The following is a 17,701-nucleotide window of genomic DNA, read 5'->3' as shown; positions in this document are numbered from 1 at the left end:
CGAGTCAGCATTTATATGGCGAACGCCCTTTCTTTAGGAGACAACGAACGCATAGTCCCGAAATTTCTGTCCCTTGGCCGTGAGGACATGGAAGAGGCTTAGCGATCGTGGCAAACCCGGGGATGAAACGTCGATAATAAGAGGCGAACCCGACAAAACTACACACCTCACCCACCGACTTGGAGGCTGGCCACGTGCGCACGCATGCAGTTTTATCAGGGTCCGTTGATATCCCGGATTCGCCGACGATGTTCCCTAGGTACCGGACTGATCTCTGCCACATACGGCACTTCTGCAGTTTAAACTTCAGATTAGCAGCCCGCATTTTGAGGAAAACTGCCCACAACCTCTGCAGGTGCTCCTCGAACGTACGCCCGAAGACAATGACGCCGTCGAGGTAAATTAAGCACGCATCCCATTGTAGGCCTGCCAAAACCAGTTTCATTAGCCGCTGGAATGTGACCGGGGCTGAGTGAAGTCCCATCGGAAGCCGGTTAAACTCAAAGAGCCCTTGGGGTGTGCGGAAAGCAGTTTTTGGTTTAGAGCTGTCATCCAAAGGCAAGTGCCAAAACCCCGACAGCAAATCAAGTGTGGAGAAGAACCGCGCCCCCAGCAAAGCGTCCAATGAGTTGTCTATCCGTGGGAGCAGGTACGCGGAAATCAACGCAAAACCTCAAACTTCCGTCATGCTTTTTAACAAGCACAATGGGTGCCCCCCACGGACTGTTGGACGGAGAAATTATGTTGGCGGCCAACATCTCGTTAACCGCGTGGTGCACATGGTCCTTCTCTTTGGGACTTAATCGATATGGGTTTTGACGAATGGGGGCTGAGCCTCCCATATCGATGTGGTGGTGTAAGAAGCGTGCAGCCAATATCGAATTTTGTTTTGCTACAAACATCGGAAAATTCCGTCAAAAGGGCACGTCATTTGAGCCTTTGTACGACCGATAAATCATTGCTGTCGGCGCAGAGCGCATCCAACCACGAATCACAGTCCTGCATTATCACCTTGCCCCACAGACGCACCAACACCTAAAGTCCCTTTGGTTTCCCCCTGACAACACGTGGATGATGCGTGAGCCAGAACGGTGCCTTGTATCACGGACGCCTCTGAACCGACATTCAAGACCTGGATGAATAGTTGTTGATCGCTCGCCACCAACTATAATAGGGGAACGAACCGCCTTGGTAGAGGGGACTAATAGCATCCCTTCCATGATCGGATTATGTTGTTTCTTCAGCCGAAAGGGAATGAGCATCTGCGCACGGGGGGGAATATGGACAGTTTGGTTTTCCATCGCTAGGACCGATGCGTTCGCTGTACAAAATAGAGTGGGCGAATGCGATAATTGGACAATAATTCCTAAGGACTGCCCGTTGGCGGCAAAGCAGGGGATGGAAACGGGTGGAATGGCGCACGATTTTGGCGGCAAACAATAAAAAATCACCTCCGAAATGATTGTCGCCGACGCAAACATATCGAGAAGAATACGCACCTCTACCCCCTCAACGCTCCCGATAATAGTGGACGATCCCGCCGCAGCGATAATACGGCGTTCCAGGGTCGTCAATTGAGTGGGACGCCGCGGCCAACCCTCACCCGCAAAAACCGGATCGGCGCGTGATGCACCTTGACAAGAATCCGTGATGCCGAAACTGATACATGAGGTGAGTCAAAGGGCTGTGTGTTAGGTGCGCCGTGACTCGCCTGAGGACCGAGCGGATAGAAGGAGCGACGATCTGTAGATGGCGTCGACGTGGAGGGTCCGCCTCGCTGAGCGCGGCACCCCACGTAGACGTGTCCTGGCAGCCCGCACTTGTAGCAGATGATTGGGCCATCCCTCTGGCGAGGGGAAGCCCCCCTCGGCCAGTCTCGCCTGCCCTGGTGATCTTCCTCGGAGCTCCTCCACTTTGCAGCGGGATGAGAAACACTGACTTGCAGACGCTGCTTGCCTGCAGGTGCTCCCTCCGCCGCGGAGGATCCGGTGCTCGCGACCATGCCAGCACACCGTCGGATGTTACAATGTGCCTCGAGACACTGCGCAACCTTGAGAGAAGTCAGGTCGTCGTCCTCCGTGGCTGGCATGACGACCTGAAGCTCCTGGGCCAACAGCAGCATCTTCTCAAGGACCAGTGAATCCATCCACACCTGTTCCATCACGGGAAATGCCGACTTGCCCAACGCCAGGAGTGCGACGCGAAAGACAAGAGGCGTCTCGGCCTCCCCCCGCCTATGCGTGGCGAACTTGTGGCATTTGGTGGACAAAGGAGTGAAGATCGCCCCCATCTGCGCGAGCGCTTGGGTCAGCGTCGCTTTGTCGTTGTTGGGGATGGCGTCGAACGCCGCCAAAGCGTCGTCATCGAGCGCTGTGGGCAGCGCTCGCAGCGCCTCCTCTTCCGTCCACCCCGCAAGCTTGAAGGCTTCCCAATCGCCACCCGCCGCCGTGAACTCCCGGACGAAGGGGAGTCTCTTTAAGCCATGTTCGGGAAACAGCGCCGTTCGTGGGAAGTCCGATATGGCGGGAGCTGTGTCCCGCGCATTCGAAAAATTGGTGGGCTCCCGCATGGCACGCGCCTCTCACGCGCGCGGGAAACAGCGGCCAGAGCAGCGACGGCAGCCAGGATATCGCCGAGACATTCCTTCTTGGAGCGGCGTTTCCTCCCTGGCGACGGCAGCGAAGCGAGCTCCGGGTTCCGCTGCTGCACCGGCGGCAGAACTTTCCTGCGCTCCATTACCGGGGCTCCAGCACCCGGGGCCGTCTGTGGGATCACCCCGTCGTCTTCCTCTTTATCCGAAGACGACTTGGTGAGAACTTTCCTTCGCGTTAACATCACTAACTAAGCTAACACCTAACTAATTGAACACTTTTGGCACCAGTGTAGTGTAATATTCAGAGGTGCAGACACTCGAGTTGGAGGCAACACGTTTATTAACAACTTTTCTAACCACTTCGGGTTCTATAGCTAGGTGTGGCTATATTCTTCGCTGTGTGCGTGCGAGTTAACTATAACGAACGGGCCAGTCAGCACACACGCTGCCTGACCCACGATGCCGAGCTAAGACTCAACCCGACGAACGAAGAGCGAAGAGACTGGGACCCCAGGACGATCCCCACAAACGAGCCCTGATCCCCGTCGGGGCTCCCCCTTTATTTCCATCGCCACGGCCTCGCCCCGCCCTCGGCCACACCCCCTCCTGTATCAAGTCAGGAGCTCCCGACTCAATGTTACGTGTCCCTCAAGCGCCCTAGGGAGGTTCCCGGCGCTCAGCAGCACTCCTATTATAGTGGCTGGCGCTAACATTGTAGGGACATCAATTACGTCACTATACATGTGTAGTGACGTAATTGATGCACTGTCAGCTTTTCTCCTGTGTCACTTTATTACTTCGCATCCCGTACGGATGTTCCTCACTCTTTACACAACGCAGTCTTGCTCCGAACTCTTTCTTTCTCTGCTAGCCTGTCACTTAATACTCCGCTAGCCTGTTACTGAATACTCCGCTAGCCTGTCAACCTTCTCTCACACCTCCAACCTCAGCCAACACCGCTGGGGAGGACGATATGTGTAGGGCGAGTTCCCAGGCTTCTTGTCGCCGGCTCTTGTCCTCTTCGTTCCTTCAGCTCCAACCAACTCAACCCCGTGTTCTCCGCACACCCCTTTATATCCCCCTCCTCATTAAGGGTCCTCAGTTGCCCCCTATTAAGCCGGCGCCTCGGCGGTGCCTCCTGTACATGCTTTCTTTCCCTTATCTCCATCTCCCGTCTCTCCGGCGCCAACTCCGTGTTTGCCCGCTTGCACTTGCCTGTCCCAAAATGCACCCACCTAATTACCACTTCTCCCCTTAATTGCTGGCGCCTCTCTGGCGGCTGTTCCATGTCCTAACGCTTGCACCTGCTCGCCCTGAAATGCACACCGCTGTTTGCAAATCCCATGTGTGAATGCATTCGCTATTTGCAACCCTGCGCGTGAATGCATCCGCTGTTTGCAACTCTGTGCGCGTTACGCCACTACACACGTGCCAATTAACCAACCAGTCTCTTCCATAATGTAAATGATTAATTTGCAGCCTCTTAACATTTTACCAAAAATTAACAAATGCCACAGAGTGTAAACAACACCCCAGGTAATATCCATTTACAGAGAACATATGGAAATTAGAGACCTCAAATTGACTGTTAAGAAGAGTAAGTTGACTAAACCAGGACAAATCGCGAGAAGAGATGATGGTCCAAACTGATAGCAGAGTGGCAGTTCAGGGAAAGTACTGTACATGCCCAACAAAGGTTGATATCTGGAGATATGGAGTAACGAGATGAACGCATGTACAAGAGAGAGTTGGATTGCTGCATCTTGAGACTTCAGGCCTTCATCCAGCTGCCAAGGGAGCACAACTGGAAGTGGTTGAAAACCAGAAAGTAAGCTGTTCAAATAAAATATCGGCCCCTATGCAAACAACTTAAAATGGGGTAACGTAATGTTGTATTTGGTAATATGTTGTCATATTTTAAATATAAGCAACATTTATAGCAATAATGGTAACTATAAGCAACTGATTTAAAATATACTGGGTAAAAAATGTTTTTTCATTAATTTTTTTGTGTCACCAAGATGCAGTTATGATCAAAATAATTGTGTTTTTGTAGATATCTCCATTGCTTTTGTGGTTTCTTCCCAACGCTGCCAGACGTTACTGTTTGATCTTGCATGGGAGGTAAGTGTTGAGGATATTTTTGTTACAAAACACTTGATACAACACTTTATACATTTATATAACATTTCATTTATGGAATACGTAATTGTCTTCAAGTATTACACAATATAAATTACGTAGTACTTTGATATTTAGCATACAGTTACAAAGCCCAGGCATAGTGAGGTGAACATGTTAGACATTGAAAAAAAAGTAATGGAGAAAATGTTCTGAATAACACATCCAGTAAAGCTCAATCAGTCAGGTTAGAGGGCAGCTTAAAAAGGGATAGTTTTGATGCTTGGGTTTGAATAGTTGACATAACCATGTATCAACAACTACATTACCATAGCTGGCTGAGTAGCGTTGTAGTCATTACAATTGACTCACAATCGAAAGGTCGTGAATTAAAATCCTTGTTGGATATTGGCTCAACCAATTGTCTCTGGGTCTGATGCAATAAGTACTGATATGCAGGAATTCACAAGTGGTTATTGTTTGAAGATACTAGTATGCACTTGGTGAGTAGTGTGGAAAGTTCAGCGATGAGCACCTGTCTTTTTAAAGTACAAATATCGAACTCTGATTTAACCGTATAAAAATATATCTACTGCATTGTATTGTTTCTTTTCACAAAAGGCAAGTCCTCAGCAGGTGCAACCTCCTCCTCAGCCTGTGATGCCGGTTGAACCTGTGATTCCCGTTGAGCCTGCGATTCCCGTTGAGCCTGTGATTCCCGTTGAGCCTGTGATACCAGTTCAACCTGTTAAACCAGCGCAGCCAGTGAGTATGGATTTTGATACTCAAGAGTATTTTCATGTTGGTTAGTCTTTGTGATTATTTTCTGTTGTCGTTTATTGGTGTGCATTAAAATAGTTTGCATCTATCTCCATGATTGATTGTAGCCTTCACTTTAAGAACTGGTACATTTGTAAATACACATTCTTTAAATTCCTCGTTACTATAGTATTGCTGTGTATTTAAATCTTAATTTCTTTTACATTTCACTTACAAAAGCTCTTTTTACATTCTTATTTTATGTTTTGGATTTTCCTTATCTTCTATTTGCTGTCTCTTTGTCTCTCCATCTTCTTCCGCAGCAATCTGAGCCTGTGCAAGGCCATACCAGCAATTATATGTTCACGGATGACTTATTCAATGAGCAGCCAGGTAGTGCAGGTGAAAGCGAAGAAAAAGCTTGCTGGAGTTGGGATAAACAGGAGGAGCTTGAAGTTTCACTTGTCCAACATGAGCAGTGTAATTCTGAAAGCGAACCTTTTAAAGTCGTCCTTGGCTCGTATGACGGCAGTGTCAGTGCAGAGTTTTCTCTGAAGAGTGATTGTGCAGATGTAGATGTAGGAGAGAGAAGTGTAGCTTCTGCACAATTAGACGAACAGAGTGGTGAGGCTATGCAGTTTGAGAGTCAATGTGTGTCATCTGCCCTTGATAAATCTGAAAGCTGTGAACAGGATGGAGATAATTTGGATGAGCCTCGTCATGGTGCTTTGCAGTTAGCAGATGATGTGTGTGCCAATGTTGAGTCAGATCAAGAGCAATGTAAGGGTAATGAATGGTCCCTTGAAGTGATTCATGACACAAATGACCATTCAGAGAAGGAATCCGATGATGAAGGTCGAGTTGTAGGTAGTCTGTGCTCTGCATGCAATGTGGCTAGCAGCTTAACATCAAACAAGTATGGAGATAAACAATCAGTAAAAGATGAAGGAGTGTTCGCTGACGATCACAGAGAACACATGCATAACGCTGACGAGGTTGCAGCTGAAACTTTAGACATTATTCAGCCGAATGCTGAAAATGAGGAGGGCGTTGATCAACACAGGAGACAGAGTAGTAAACAGGAGGCAGAGCCAGAAACAGCAGCTGGAGAAGAGGAATACAAGGATTCCCATATTGCTGTGAGTACACCGCTCCATACTGATGCGGGTCAAAATGTAGATAAGGAACAGTTGATAGGACCTAGATGTCAGACAGCTGTGGGAGTTGCAAGTAATCCTGATGTGTCAGTTAATCAATCCGAAGTTGAAAAAGCACACATCTCCATTGCATCTGAGGATTATAGTATTGATTCTGAGTTAAAAAAATGTATCACATCAATTTGTTTATTTTCCGATAACAGAATAGCTTGTGAGAATGATTGTACTCTGAAACAAGAGGATGAGATGTCAGGTTGCGAGACACTTAAGAATATTTATGCAACAGAAGTTACTGATGAAAAACATTTAGATATGTTAAACTTTTTTCCAGATCAGGACAGTTGGTTGAATGAGGCATTTGCCAACAGAGGGGATGATTTTCAGGAATTAAGCACTGATTTAAAAAAAGTTCTTGAGGATCCTTTGTCCTGTAAGGATTTCATTGCCTCAAAAACCCTAGTAAGTAATAGCTGGACCCAGGATGTGGACACAACCCCAGAATTTGGCACAGCTGATAAAATATACCATCAGGATAATGTGAATGAGCAGGGGCATTCAGTGCCTGATTGTATGTCAGAGGCTGTTGGGGAAAGTTCTCGGGCAGATGTATTATACACAAAAAGTGGTAATGACAAAAGCAAAGATGCCAAAATACCTACGACAAATACAGATAACTGGGATAGTAGACATAGTATGAAGGGAAGAATTGGACAGAAACATGAAGACAATATTGACAATATGCAAGATAGACATGAGGAGCTCCTCTTCAAATCAGACGACAAAGAGAAAGAGGTAATAACACAATTTGAATTAAACCATAAAGCTCTTGAAACTCTGGTAGAGAATTGTGGAATTGTTTGTGAAAGTGAGATATCTTACATGCAGGACAACACTATTGCTACAGATGCTGGAAATGTGCATGTTTCCAAAAAGAATGTAGAGGCACAACCTGACCATCAAATAAATGTCACAGTGACTTTCACAAGGAAAGCGCAGCCTAGCACAAAACACAGACATGTAGCAGCCCAGGATGGGGTTAAGGCCAGGCAACCCAACGACTCCGAATTATCTGAAGATGAGGCTGCCGACCTTCGCTACGCGAGTTTGTACGGGCGGCTGGAGGCTGAGGTACCTTATCAGGTCCCAAGATGTAGGACTTATTTCTTGACCAATCCAGCAATGTACTTGCAAATCCTTTCCCTAAAATGTTCCCAATCCAGAACTGTTAAAGGGCATACATTTGCCATCCTTAGAGTAGATATGTACCTTTACTTCCCCAATGTTTTGACCCATACCTACTATAATCACCCAGGAATGTCTGTCCTGAACGCTCATGACGTCACTCCACATCGACCAGCCCCCCTCATTAATATTCATGAGCAGGTGACGTCCTCCAAATGGACACCCCCCTCACCCCTCATTAATAATCATGAGCGGGTGACATGACTCAATATGGAGTACCCCCCCCCCCTCACTAATAATCATTCGCAAGTGACGTTACTCCACATCGAACAGCCTCCCCTCAATAATCATGAACAGGTTACGTCCTCCACATGGACCCCCCCTCATTAATAATCATGAGCAGGTGACGTCACTCCACATTGAACAGCCACCGTCATTAATAATCATAAGGTGACGTCCTCCAAATGGACACCCCTCCCCCCATTCATACTAATTAGCGGCTGATGTCACTCCACATGGGGAACCGAGGCGCCTCCTCCCCCCTCCTCGGCGTCAACTTACAACCCTCACTACAAAGGCAGAACCCTCACTTCACGCAATCTCCTTAACACTTGAGACATCAAAGTGAAAAGGACGTCATGATGAACAACGGATTATAACCTTAAAATGAAATAGGTCTGTGTCACTGCGCCTTGACAAATTGCACACGCATTAATGCAATGAATATCACGTCGCGGTCTGCTTTTCGCTTGCAAGTTTCAGATTTACTGCAATACACTCGTCCTTGGATGGGCAAATGGCTTGTTGTAAATAATCTGTGTATTTTTCTTCCCAAAAAAATCTTGTGCTTTTTCATTCCTTTGTTGTCTTTTTTGTCTGATTTCCAATATCCTGTTCTGTAAATCACACTGACAGTGGGAATACTGGGCCAAAATTAATGATTCCACTTTTTAACAAAAGCACATTTCAGAGAACCACATTCACCATCGTGAATTTCAAATTGTGATTTTGAAAAGCCACTAAAACACGCATTCACATGGCAGTTAAAGCACCGTAGGTCCTTGGTGTAAATCCTACTTTGCTTTAATTGTACCACTTGTGAAAATGTACTGTAGGTCCAAGAACAGACTAAATGAATGTGACTTGAATGAGCAAGTGTAATCATTAACCAAAATCTAAGTGGTCCAGTAACCATAGACTGTCATTTTAGTAAAGCTGGGTAATAAGTTGTTTCGTAAATGAGTGAATGTTTTAATGTTTTAAATTTCTACGATTTAATTTGGCTTTTTTACATTTGGTTGTTTTCTTTTCAGATATACATTACCAGATTTTACTGCTACCAGCAGGTTGTGTTTTAATTATAATTTATTTGAGTTCTGTTTTGCTTTGTCATGTTTTGTTTGTATTTGGGATAAGTCGATAATACAGATTACAAGTTAACTCAGACTTTACTTGTTTGACAATCTTCACACCTGATAATGTGTGGTGAGAATATTATCAAGGAAGTGTGCTGTCCTTAAACGAAATGTTAAGCCGACCATCGCATATGCTTTATGTGGGCATAAAACACTGTTTACAACACTACTACATTTATTTATTTTCTCAAGTATATCAGTGCCTATGTTGAGCTTATGTGCAGTTTTGCCTTTGAACTGTTTATTAAGTGTTAAAATAATAGCTATATATTTTTCTCCCATCATTTGAAAACTGAAGTTGATCATAATGAGAAAGTTATGTAATACCCTTTTTAGCTGGTGGATTATTTTTGTTCACTATTTAATACACTCAAATTACTTTTAGTATGTGTGTGTTTGGAGTTTTAGGATTGCACAATGTTTAATGATCACAATTAGGAGTTTATTTTCCGGGTATACTGCATTGGCATTCAGCTCTGTAATGTTAATGACGCCTTTATTTTTCCCCATTTTGTTCAAAGGATGTCAGTACAACAGAAGAAACAAGCCAGGTAAGATAATGCAAATGTGTCACCTTATCGAATTAAAACAAATATGCTTTGGTTCTTTCGGTAAAGTCACGTAGAAAGAAAATAAATAATAGAATACGAAAATAAATAATAGAATAATAGAATACGAAGACAGTTCCACCTGAAGACGGAGGCTTGTGTTGCCTCCGAAACGTCGTGATTTTTTATTTTATTTTTATTTTACTTTTACTAATTTAAATTTTTTACCTACGTGACTTTACCGAAAAAACCTAAGAATATAGAATACGACGTTTCGATTGCAACACAAGCAACCGTCATCAGGTATGAATGAATGCGAAAACAAACCCAGTAAACTTAGAAATGTAATGCAATGCAACACAGAGTTGGCTTCTCTCTCTCTGTGTATGTCTCTCTCCATGTCTGTGTTTGTCTTTCTCTCACACTTAACTTTAAATTTAGCAATCTTTGGAAGAACGTAATCAACCAGGTCAAGTGTTTACTGTTGTGTTAGCCGACTGTGTTCCATTGCATTACATTTTTAAGTTTACTAGGTTTGTTTTCTCATTCATTCATACCTGATGACGTTTGCTTGTGTTGCAATCGAAACGTCGTATTCTATTATTTATTTGATTTTCTTTCTACATGACTTTACCAAAAGAACCAAATAATAATTCCTGCAGTCACGAAAGCTTCAAATCAAATTTAAAACAAATATCTAACATTGAATGTTTCTAGTTATAAAAGTAATGCATTTTTAAAGTGAAAAGTTGTTTTAATTATGTATTTTGTCAATCACAGAAACCTGCATCTTTGGATGAAACTAGTGAGGTGAGATGTGGTATTGATTTGTATTACATTCATATGAAAATAACTTAACACTGGTGACAGGTGACTTAGACTTGCTGACCCACCAATACTGGACATCTGAAAAAGACTTTCTGAGCTCATGAGATTCCTCCTGTCTAAATAAATATTCAGATTTTGAAGCATATATATCATCTCTTCTGTATTCTAAAGTGCAAGTATTTTTTCTCGAATGCTACTTCAAATTTTTATGTTTCTTATACCATTAATCCATTAAAGGTGGTTATAAAAACCTGCTTTTGTCATTGTTCAGGCTTTTTTGGCATAGAATAGGCAGAGTATATATTTAAAGCTGGTGGAAAAATAAATGGAAACAAAAATACTGAAAAATGCCATTTTTATGTTCATACATATACGCAGTTCTTTTTTTAATTTATTGCATCCATTTATGATTTCATACGAGTTACCATTACACACCATGGCCATGTATAGTGAAGGAATGGCAGATCACTTATGTATAGAAAGCTGACAAGATATACGAGTAAGGAATGTCAAAAGAGGTGTTCAAGGTCTTTTTACTCTGTGTATGTTACATCTGATCAGACAATGGAAGCAGCCATGGGTCCTTTGGTTAAGAGCCCTGAATCTGAAACTGCTGTCGTTCCCGCTGAAATGGATGTCGTTCCCGCTGAAATGGATGTCGTTCCCGCTGAGATGGCTCCCATCCCTATGGAGACTCCCATTGTGGAAGTAACTGCCAGCACCCCCACTGTAAGGCTCACCAATGTTTTTTTTATTATTTCCTGTTGATGATAAAGTAATCGCATTGCACATATAACAAAATGCACATTTTCTTGAAGATTACTATGTAACACCATTGAAATGCGGAATCGTGCACATGGATGATAATGTAAACAATGATAACTGCATATTGTGTTTGTACAGCCGGTGGACTCTGGTCCAGAGTTGGACATGGCATTTGTGACCAATGGAGACGCTGAGGTTGAAGCAAGCAAGCATGTTGACACATCTTCAGAAAGCACTGACATGCCCCCTGGATTCTTGTACAAGGTGCAATTTATTAGAACAGCCATAAGATGTGTGTTAACCAAGGCTGCTATTTGTATACTTAAAATATTTGCAAGTAACTTGTCTGAAAACATGTTGAATTGTCAGTGATTGTGTATTCTTGAACAGTGGGTTCTGTAAAACTGATGATACAATGTGCTCATTCCAACAAATAACTGGTTATGCTCGCCTGATTTAATTTAACACATGAATAACCCATTTAATACGAGCGTATTAATACTCATATTAATCATTGCTTCATGTCTAATTTATTATTTTTACCAAACAGGACCCTGCGGGGTGGGCTGGTAGGAATAATACTAATACTGGTATAGGGATATCGACCGGGTATAGAGGAGTTAAAAAGAAAATGATTTGTGCATGGGGGGTGAGCGATGACGTCCACACCCCCTCCCCACTGACTCGCGCGCCCACAGAGCAAGGATTGCAACAGGCGATGTCATTGGCTGCGCCGGATGCGACGACCATCTTGTTTAGTTTATTTAGTTCACGGATCGCAGGGGGAGCGGGGGGCCATCTTGTCGGACAGACGGACGGCCTCGCGAAGCCTGTCGCAGTAGGCCTCGCGAAGCCTCCTGCACTAGGCCTCGCGAAGCCTCCTGCAGTAGGCCTCGCGAAGCCTGCCGCACTAGGCCTCGCGAAGCCTGCTGCACTAGGCCTCGCGAAGCCTTCTCTGCAGTAGACCTAGCGAAGCCTTCTGCACTAGGCCTCGCGAAGCCTTCTCTGCAGTAGGCCTCGCGAAGCCTTCCCTGCAGTAGGCCTCGCGAAGCCTTCCCTGCAGTAGGCCTCGCGAAGCCTTCTCTGCAGTAGGCCTCGCGATGCCTTTTCTGCAGTAGGCCTCGCAAAGCCTGCCGCACTAGGCCTCGCGAAGCCTGCCACACTAGGCCTCGCGCCGTGCTTTTCGTGCACAAATAAGGCGATTAAATGTATCTCGTCTCTGTGTTAATAAATGTATCTTGTCTCTGTGTTAAAAAAACGTGCTGCGTTTCAGTAAAGTAAATTTGAAGCGAAGTTTAAAGTTTCGCCGTGAGGCGCCGGAAGCGACGGCCATCTTGTTTAGTTCACAGATCGCAGGGGGAGCGGGCGGCCATCTTGTCGGACAGACAGACGGACGGACGGACACATTAATCTATTGGTGGTCTGGTCCACTTCGTTCCTACCAGTATAAACAATACAATGTATGGGTGAAACCCTATAAACTTATCGTTATATCATTTTTTAACATCACAGTTTTTTATATGGTTTTGTTGCAGAGCTTCATTACAGTTGTCTATATTGAGGACTATAACTTTATGCATGGAGTATTGCTTGTGACAGTTCTTTCTGCATGAAGGTGCAGGCCGAGCATGACTACACTCCGCTGGATGCTGACGAGCTGACTCTCCTGCGTGGAGACGTGGTTCTCGTGTTGTCCTTTGAAAACGCCGACGAACAGGTACTGGGACATTCCAATATGTCCCTTTAGAATGCACCGACACAACAAAAAGCAACTGCATGACAACAAACGCTTTTGTGCAGTAAGGCTTCTTCATTTCTTCTGTACGTAGCTTGTTTAGAATTGTTGCTTTTCATCTTTAAGTTCACTTTAACAGTCGGGAACATTACAGCAGGGTGATACTTAATTGCCGCCTCAAGGTCAACCTAACCGAGCAAACCCTGTACACTGGTGAAGGTGATCTTGAGAACTTTTCCAAAGCAGGGTGTTCTGCCCCTTCCACAGGATGCAGGATGGCTCACAGGAATCAAGGAAGCTGATTGGATGGCATACAAGGACCTAATGGGCCGTAAGGGTGTGTTTCCAGAAAACTTCACTCAACGTTTGGAGTAGTAGAGTTCTTTCAATGGCTGATTTTGCTTCATACACGTTCTTGTTTAACACATCCACATACCCAAAACAATATTTTCACAATTGTTTTCCTGATTTCAGAAATGGTATCAACAAAATATAAAACAGTTTTGTTTTTTGCAACTGCTTTGTTTGAAAGCATATCCCGAAGTACGTGTGACTGTGTTTACATTGAATCACCTTGGAATCCTATGACTGCAGAGTTTGAAAGTATTTTGCCAGACATGCAGTATTACATACCCGTCATTATTTAACATAAGACCTTACTCTTAGGTTTTTTCGGTAAAGTCACGTAGGTAAAAAATTTAATTAATAAAAGTAAAATAAAACAAAAAAAAATTCACGACGTTTCGAAAGCAACACAAGCCTCCGTCTTCAGGTGGAACCGTCACAGCCACGACAGCTGTATCAAGTAAATGAGAGATCACAAGAAATACTACCCCGTATATATAATGGTTGAGGGGGGAAGGGCCAGGAACGGCACACTTTTTTTTATTAATATGGTAAGGTGAGGCTTAAGACCAAGAGTAGACTGCATAACAAAGGACTGAGCCTTTGTTATGGAGAGGTGCGGTTTGTAACTAACACATGGCAAGCATGACAAGTGTGAAAAAAGAAAAGCAAGTAAAAAACTAAAACTGGTAAAACAACAAACTGGCTGTCTATCAATGACCTGTAATAGTTGTCTGTCAAATAAGATGGTCCAAATAAGTGTAGTTACATCTTTTTTGCATGGTTAATCACATCTTTCCAATGATTACATGATTAACTGAGTAATGACAAAAGTGTGATCATTGGAAAGATATGATTAACCATGCAAAAAAGATGTAACTACACTTATTTGGACCATCTTATTTGACAGACAACTATTACAGGTCATTGATAGACAGCCAGTTTGTTGTTTTACCAGTTTTAGTTTTTTACTTGCTTTTCTTTTTTCACACTTTTGTCATGCTTGCCATGTGTTAGTTACAAACCGCACCTCTCCATAACAAAGGCTCAGTCCTTTGTTATGCAGTCTCCTCTTGGTCTTAAGCCTCACCTTACCATATTAATAAAAAAGTGTGCCGTTCCTGGCCCTTCCCCCCTCAACCATTATATATACGGGGTAGTATTTCTTGTGATCTCTCATTTATTTGATACAGCTGTCGTGGCTGTGACGGTTCCACCTGAAGACGGAGGCTTGTGTTGCTTCCGAAACGTCGTGAATTTTTTTAAATTTGTTTTATTTTACTTTTATTAATTAAAATGTTTACCTACGTGACTTTACCTAAAAAACCTAAGAGTATGAATCCTTGCAGTCACGAAAGCTTCAAATCTAGAAGAAACATAAGACCTTGTCTACCAGTTCGGTATAGCTATTTACATGCTCCTTTAAAGTGACGTTACAAGTGCTGAAATGTTATTTGTTAAACACTTGTTAGTTTTATATCATGATTCACTTCTCGGTCATGTTTTGAAATAATATCAAGTGTTCCTACATTATGTGCAGTTCAAAGGTTGAAAATCTTTGAAGTGTCAACTATTATACCAGGTAGGTAAGCAGTATGTGAAGATGCTTCTTCACTAAGCCAATGTAGTACTGCAGGTCTTTTGGCAAGGAAGTTTTTTGTCTTTTTGCGCATGCTTAAGCAATAAGGACTGTAACCAATGTGCATTTGAAAAGTAGCAAGGTTTATTCATTGGCTGATTTTTCTCTCCTCTACATTTGTATAACATACACTCGCAGAACAATATTTTCACGTCTTACTCAAAGGATATTTCAAATAATTCGTAAATGGGCTAACATCGGAGGATTTAGGCAAGGTGTGATTTGCCAACTTTCCATTGGGAGGAAATTATAGTCTAACCATCCCCATGACTGACACGGAATGCGGAAGCCTTCATCCAAAAAATAATTGCACACATAACAGGTAATATTGCCTCAATTTGTTATATACACTTTCAAATACTAATAATACATTTTACCTTGGGAAGCCTCACTGATTTTCCTCAATACTTTTTCAGGACAGTCATTCTACATTTAAATGTTTGCCCATTACCAATAATGGGTGTTTGGCTTCTTGTGGGACAAAACTACATGAGGCGGTGACATCGAGGGATTAAATGATCAATTGATCCTTATGGCAGTACCTCGGGGTATCAAGTAATACAAAATGGCCGAGGCAATTAAATATTTAATTTCTGGGACACTTTTCCAGGGGTGTACTTAAATCCGCGACTGGGGTACCAATCAATCCGAAATCAGTGCTATGCGATGTTGAAACGCGGCGAGGACGATTGCGCTGAAACTCTGAACACTTGTATGCACCGCAGTGCATCGTGTACAGCTTGTCGAGATGAGTCGATTGCCGCATCGCCGACCATCAACAGACTAAAAATTACTGCATCACGGACATTGTGCGAGAGCCGGGGTACCGCCGTAAGGTTCAATTGTCCTTCCATCTTCTGGCCACTTTGCAGCCAGCCCCAAACCTAAGCATTCAAGTATGAACAAAATCTTTTATATCCAGAGAGTATATAATTACCCCCCTCCCCGGGTATGATGGTTGAAAGTGTAGTCATGGGGATAAAAGGATTTAACAGAAAGCAGAGCCCTGACTATCAAATCGCATCCCGGTTGTAGATGTGGATTTCCTTATTTGGAAATTATATTAGATCATTGCCAAGGAGAATGCACATTTAGGTAATAATGTCTCCTACATTGTTCAGGTGACAATGACAATGTTATTTCTTACTTGGTCTCAAGGTCTAACATTAAATTACATTTTTACAAGTCGGCAAGCCATTGGTATCGTGTGTTTACCATAGTTAATGCCGTATATGTGTTGTGGTAGTTAGGGTTATGTTATTTCCCTTTTGTGTATGTATGCAAATGTGGTTATATTTATATAAATATGCAATATATTATTTGCCACTTAAATGAATAAACAAGTAAAATGTTAAATACTCCTTGTCTGAACATATATGTAAGACAAATCTGTCAATAAATATATTAAATGCAATCCTGTGGATTGATGATCACTGCATTGGGTTATTATATCTTTTTTTTATAATCTCGTGTACTTTACATTAGTTTTATAATTCAATTACAGAACCAATCAGATTACTCTTAGCCACGTAATAAGAAATCCCATAAAACCAAAAATGGCTTTGCAAAGCTAGTCGGTAATGTGTACCTCTTGAATAGGCTAAGTGGTGAACACGTAAGCAATTTTAAATGTTTCACACACCAACTGGTGTATAGAAATTATATTGTGTACAAATTATGGATTATGAGTACTGCCTAATTTACCATTTTTATATTTCAAGGTTAGATGTTGAAGCCCTGACATGTAGACCGATTCAAAAATGAATAGGATGGAGCATAATCTGTACCATTGCAGTTTAAGCTAAAAAAAAGCAAACAAAAAGAAGCAACTCTGATAATGATAATAATATGCACTGTCCTCAGAGTTGTTTGCTTTTTTGACTACTTGTGTTGTGGTTATTGCAAACATGATGCCTTGAATAATGGTGTCAGTTTTGTACCAGTTTAAAGGGGTAAAAACCTACTAATATATTTTGCCACTGGTAAAAGAGATCTCATAGTGTAAATGCTTACCCCGAGCTCTCAATGCTCTGATGTTGCACTGTGTTTGAGTTGTGCGCCTTCTGGTGTCATCTGGTCCAACACCAATGGGGACTAGGGAGGGCCGTCTCGGGTGTGGACCAGTCAACTTCAAGGAGAGTGCATATTATTATCATTATCAGAGTTGCTTCTTTTTGTTTGCTTTTTTGACTACTTGTGTTGTGGTTATTGCAAACATGATGCCTTGAATAAAGGTGTCAGTTTTGTACCAGTTTAAAGGGGTAAAAACCTACTAATATATTTTGCCACTGGTAAAAGAGATCTCATAGTGTAAATGCTTACCCCGAGCTCTCAATGCTCTGATGTTGCACTGTGTTTGAGTTGTGCGCCTTCTGGTGTCATCTGGTCCAACACTAATTGGGACTAGGGAGGGCCGTCTCGGGTGTGGACCGGTCAACTTCAAGGACAGTGCATATTATCATTATCAGAGTTGCTTCTTTTTGTTTGCTTTTTTGACTACTTGTGTTGTGGTTATTGCAAACATGATGCCTTGAATAAAGGTGTCAGTTTTGTACCAGTTTAAAGGGGTAAAAACCTACTAATATATTTTGCCACTGGTAAAAGAGATCTCATA

General features: G+C 43.0%; 1 protein-coding gene across 4 annotated transcripts in view; it reads left to right on the top strand.

Annotated features, from left to right (window-relative positions):
* LOC144932385 (amphiphysin-like) overlaps window positions 1-16,517 on the top strand; it is a 30,614-nt gene extending 14,097 nt beyond the window's left edge. Inside the window, exons 13-21 of one of the 4 annotated variants that reach the window (XM_078856386.1) lie at window positions 4,691-4,717; window positions 5,336-5,479; window positions 5,797-6,612; window positions 9,749-9,778; window positions 10,556-10,585; window positions 11,165-11,332; window positions 11,507-11,632; window positions 12,984-13,085; window positions 13,371-16,517. In XM_078856386.1, the coding sequence (XP_078712512.1) occupies window positions 4,691-4,717; window positions 5,336-5,479; window positions 5,797-6,612; window positions 9,749-9,778; window positions 10,556-10,585; window positions 11,165-11,332; window positions 11,507-11,632; window positions 12,984-13,085; window positions 13,371-13,478 (1,551 nt within the window). In that variant the 3' untranslated portion in view covers window positions 13,479-16,517. Of the gene's footprint in view, window positions 1-4,690; window positions 4,718-5,335; window positions 5,480-5,796; window positions 7,423-9,748; window positions 9,779-10,555; window positions 10,586-11,164; window positions 11,333-11,506; window positions 11,633-12,983; window positions 13,086-13,370 lie in introns of all 4 variants that reach the window. The other 3 variants (XM_078856375.1, XM_078856365.1, XM_078856396.1) reach the window with 3 other exon arrangements.
* The last annotated feature ends 1,184 nt before the right edge of the window (window positions 16,518-17,701 follow it).

Source organism: Lampetra fluviatilis, chromosome 1 (genome assembly GCF_964198595.1).
Source record: "Lampetra fluviatilis chromosome 1, kcLamFluv1.1, whole genome shotgun sequence".
NCBI classification, from domain to species: Eukaryota; Metazoa; Chordata; class Hyperoartia; order Petromyzontiformes; family Petromyzontidae; genus Lampetra; species Lampetra fluviatilis.
This window is presented reverse-complemented; position numbering and strand designations above follow the sequence as displayed.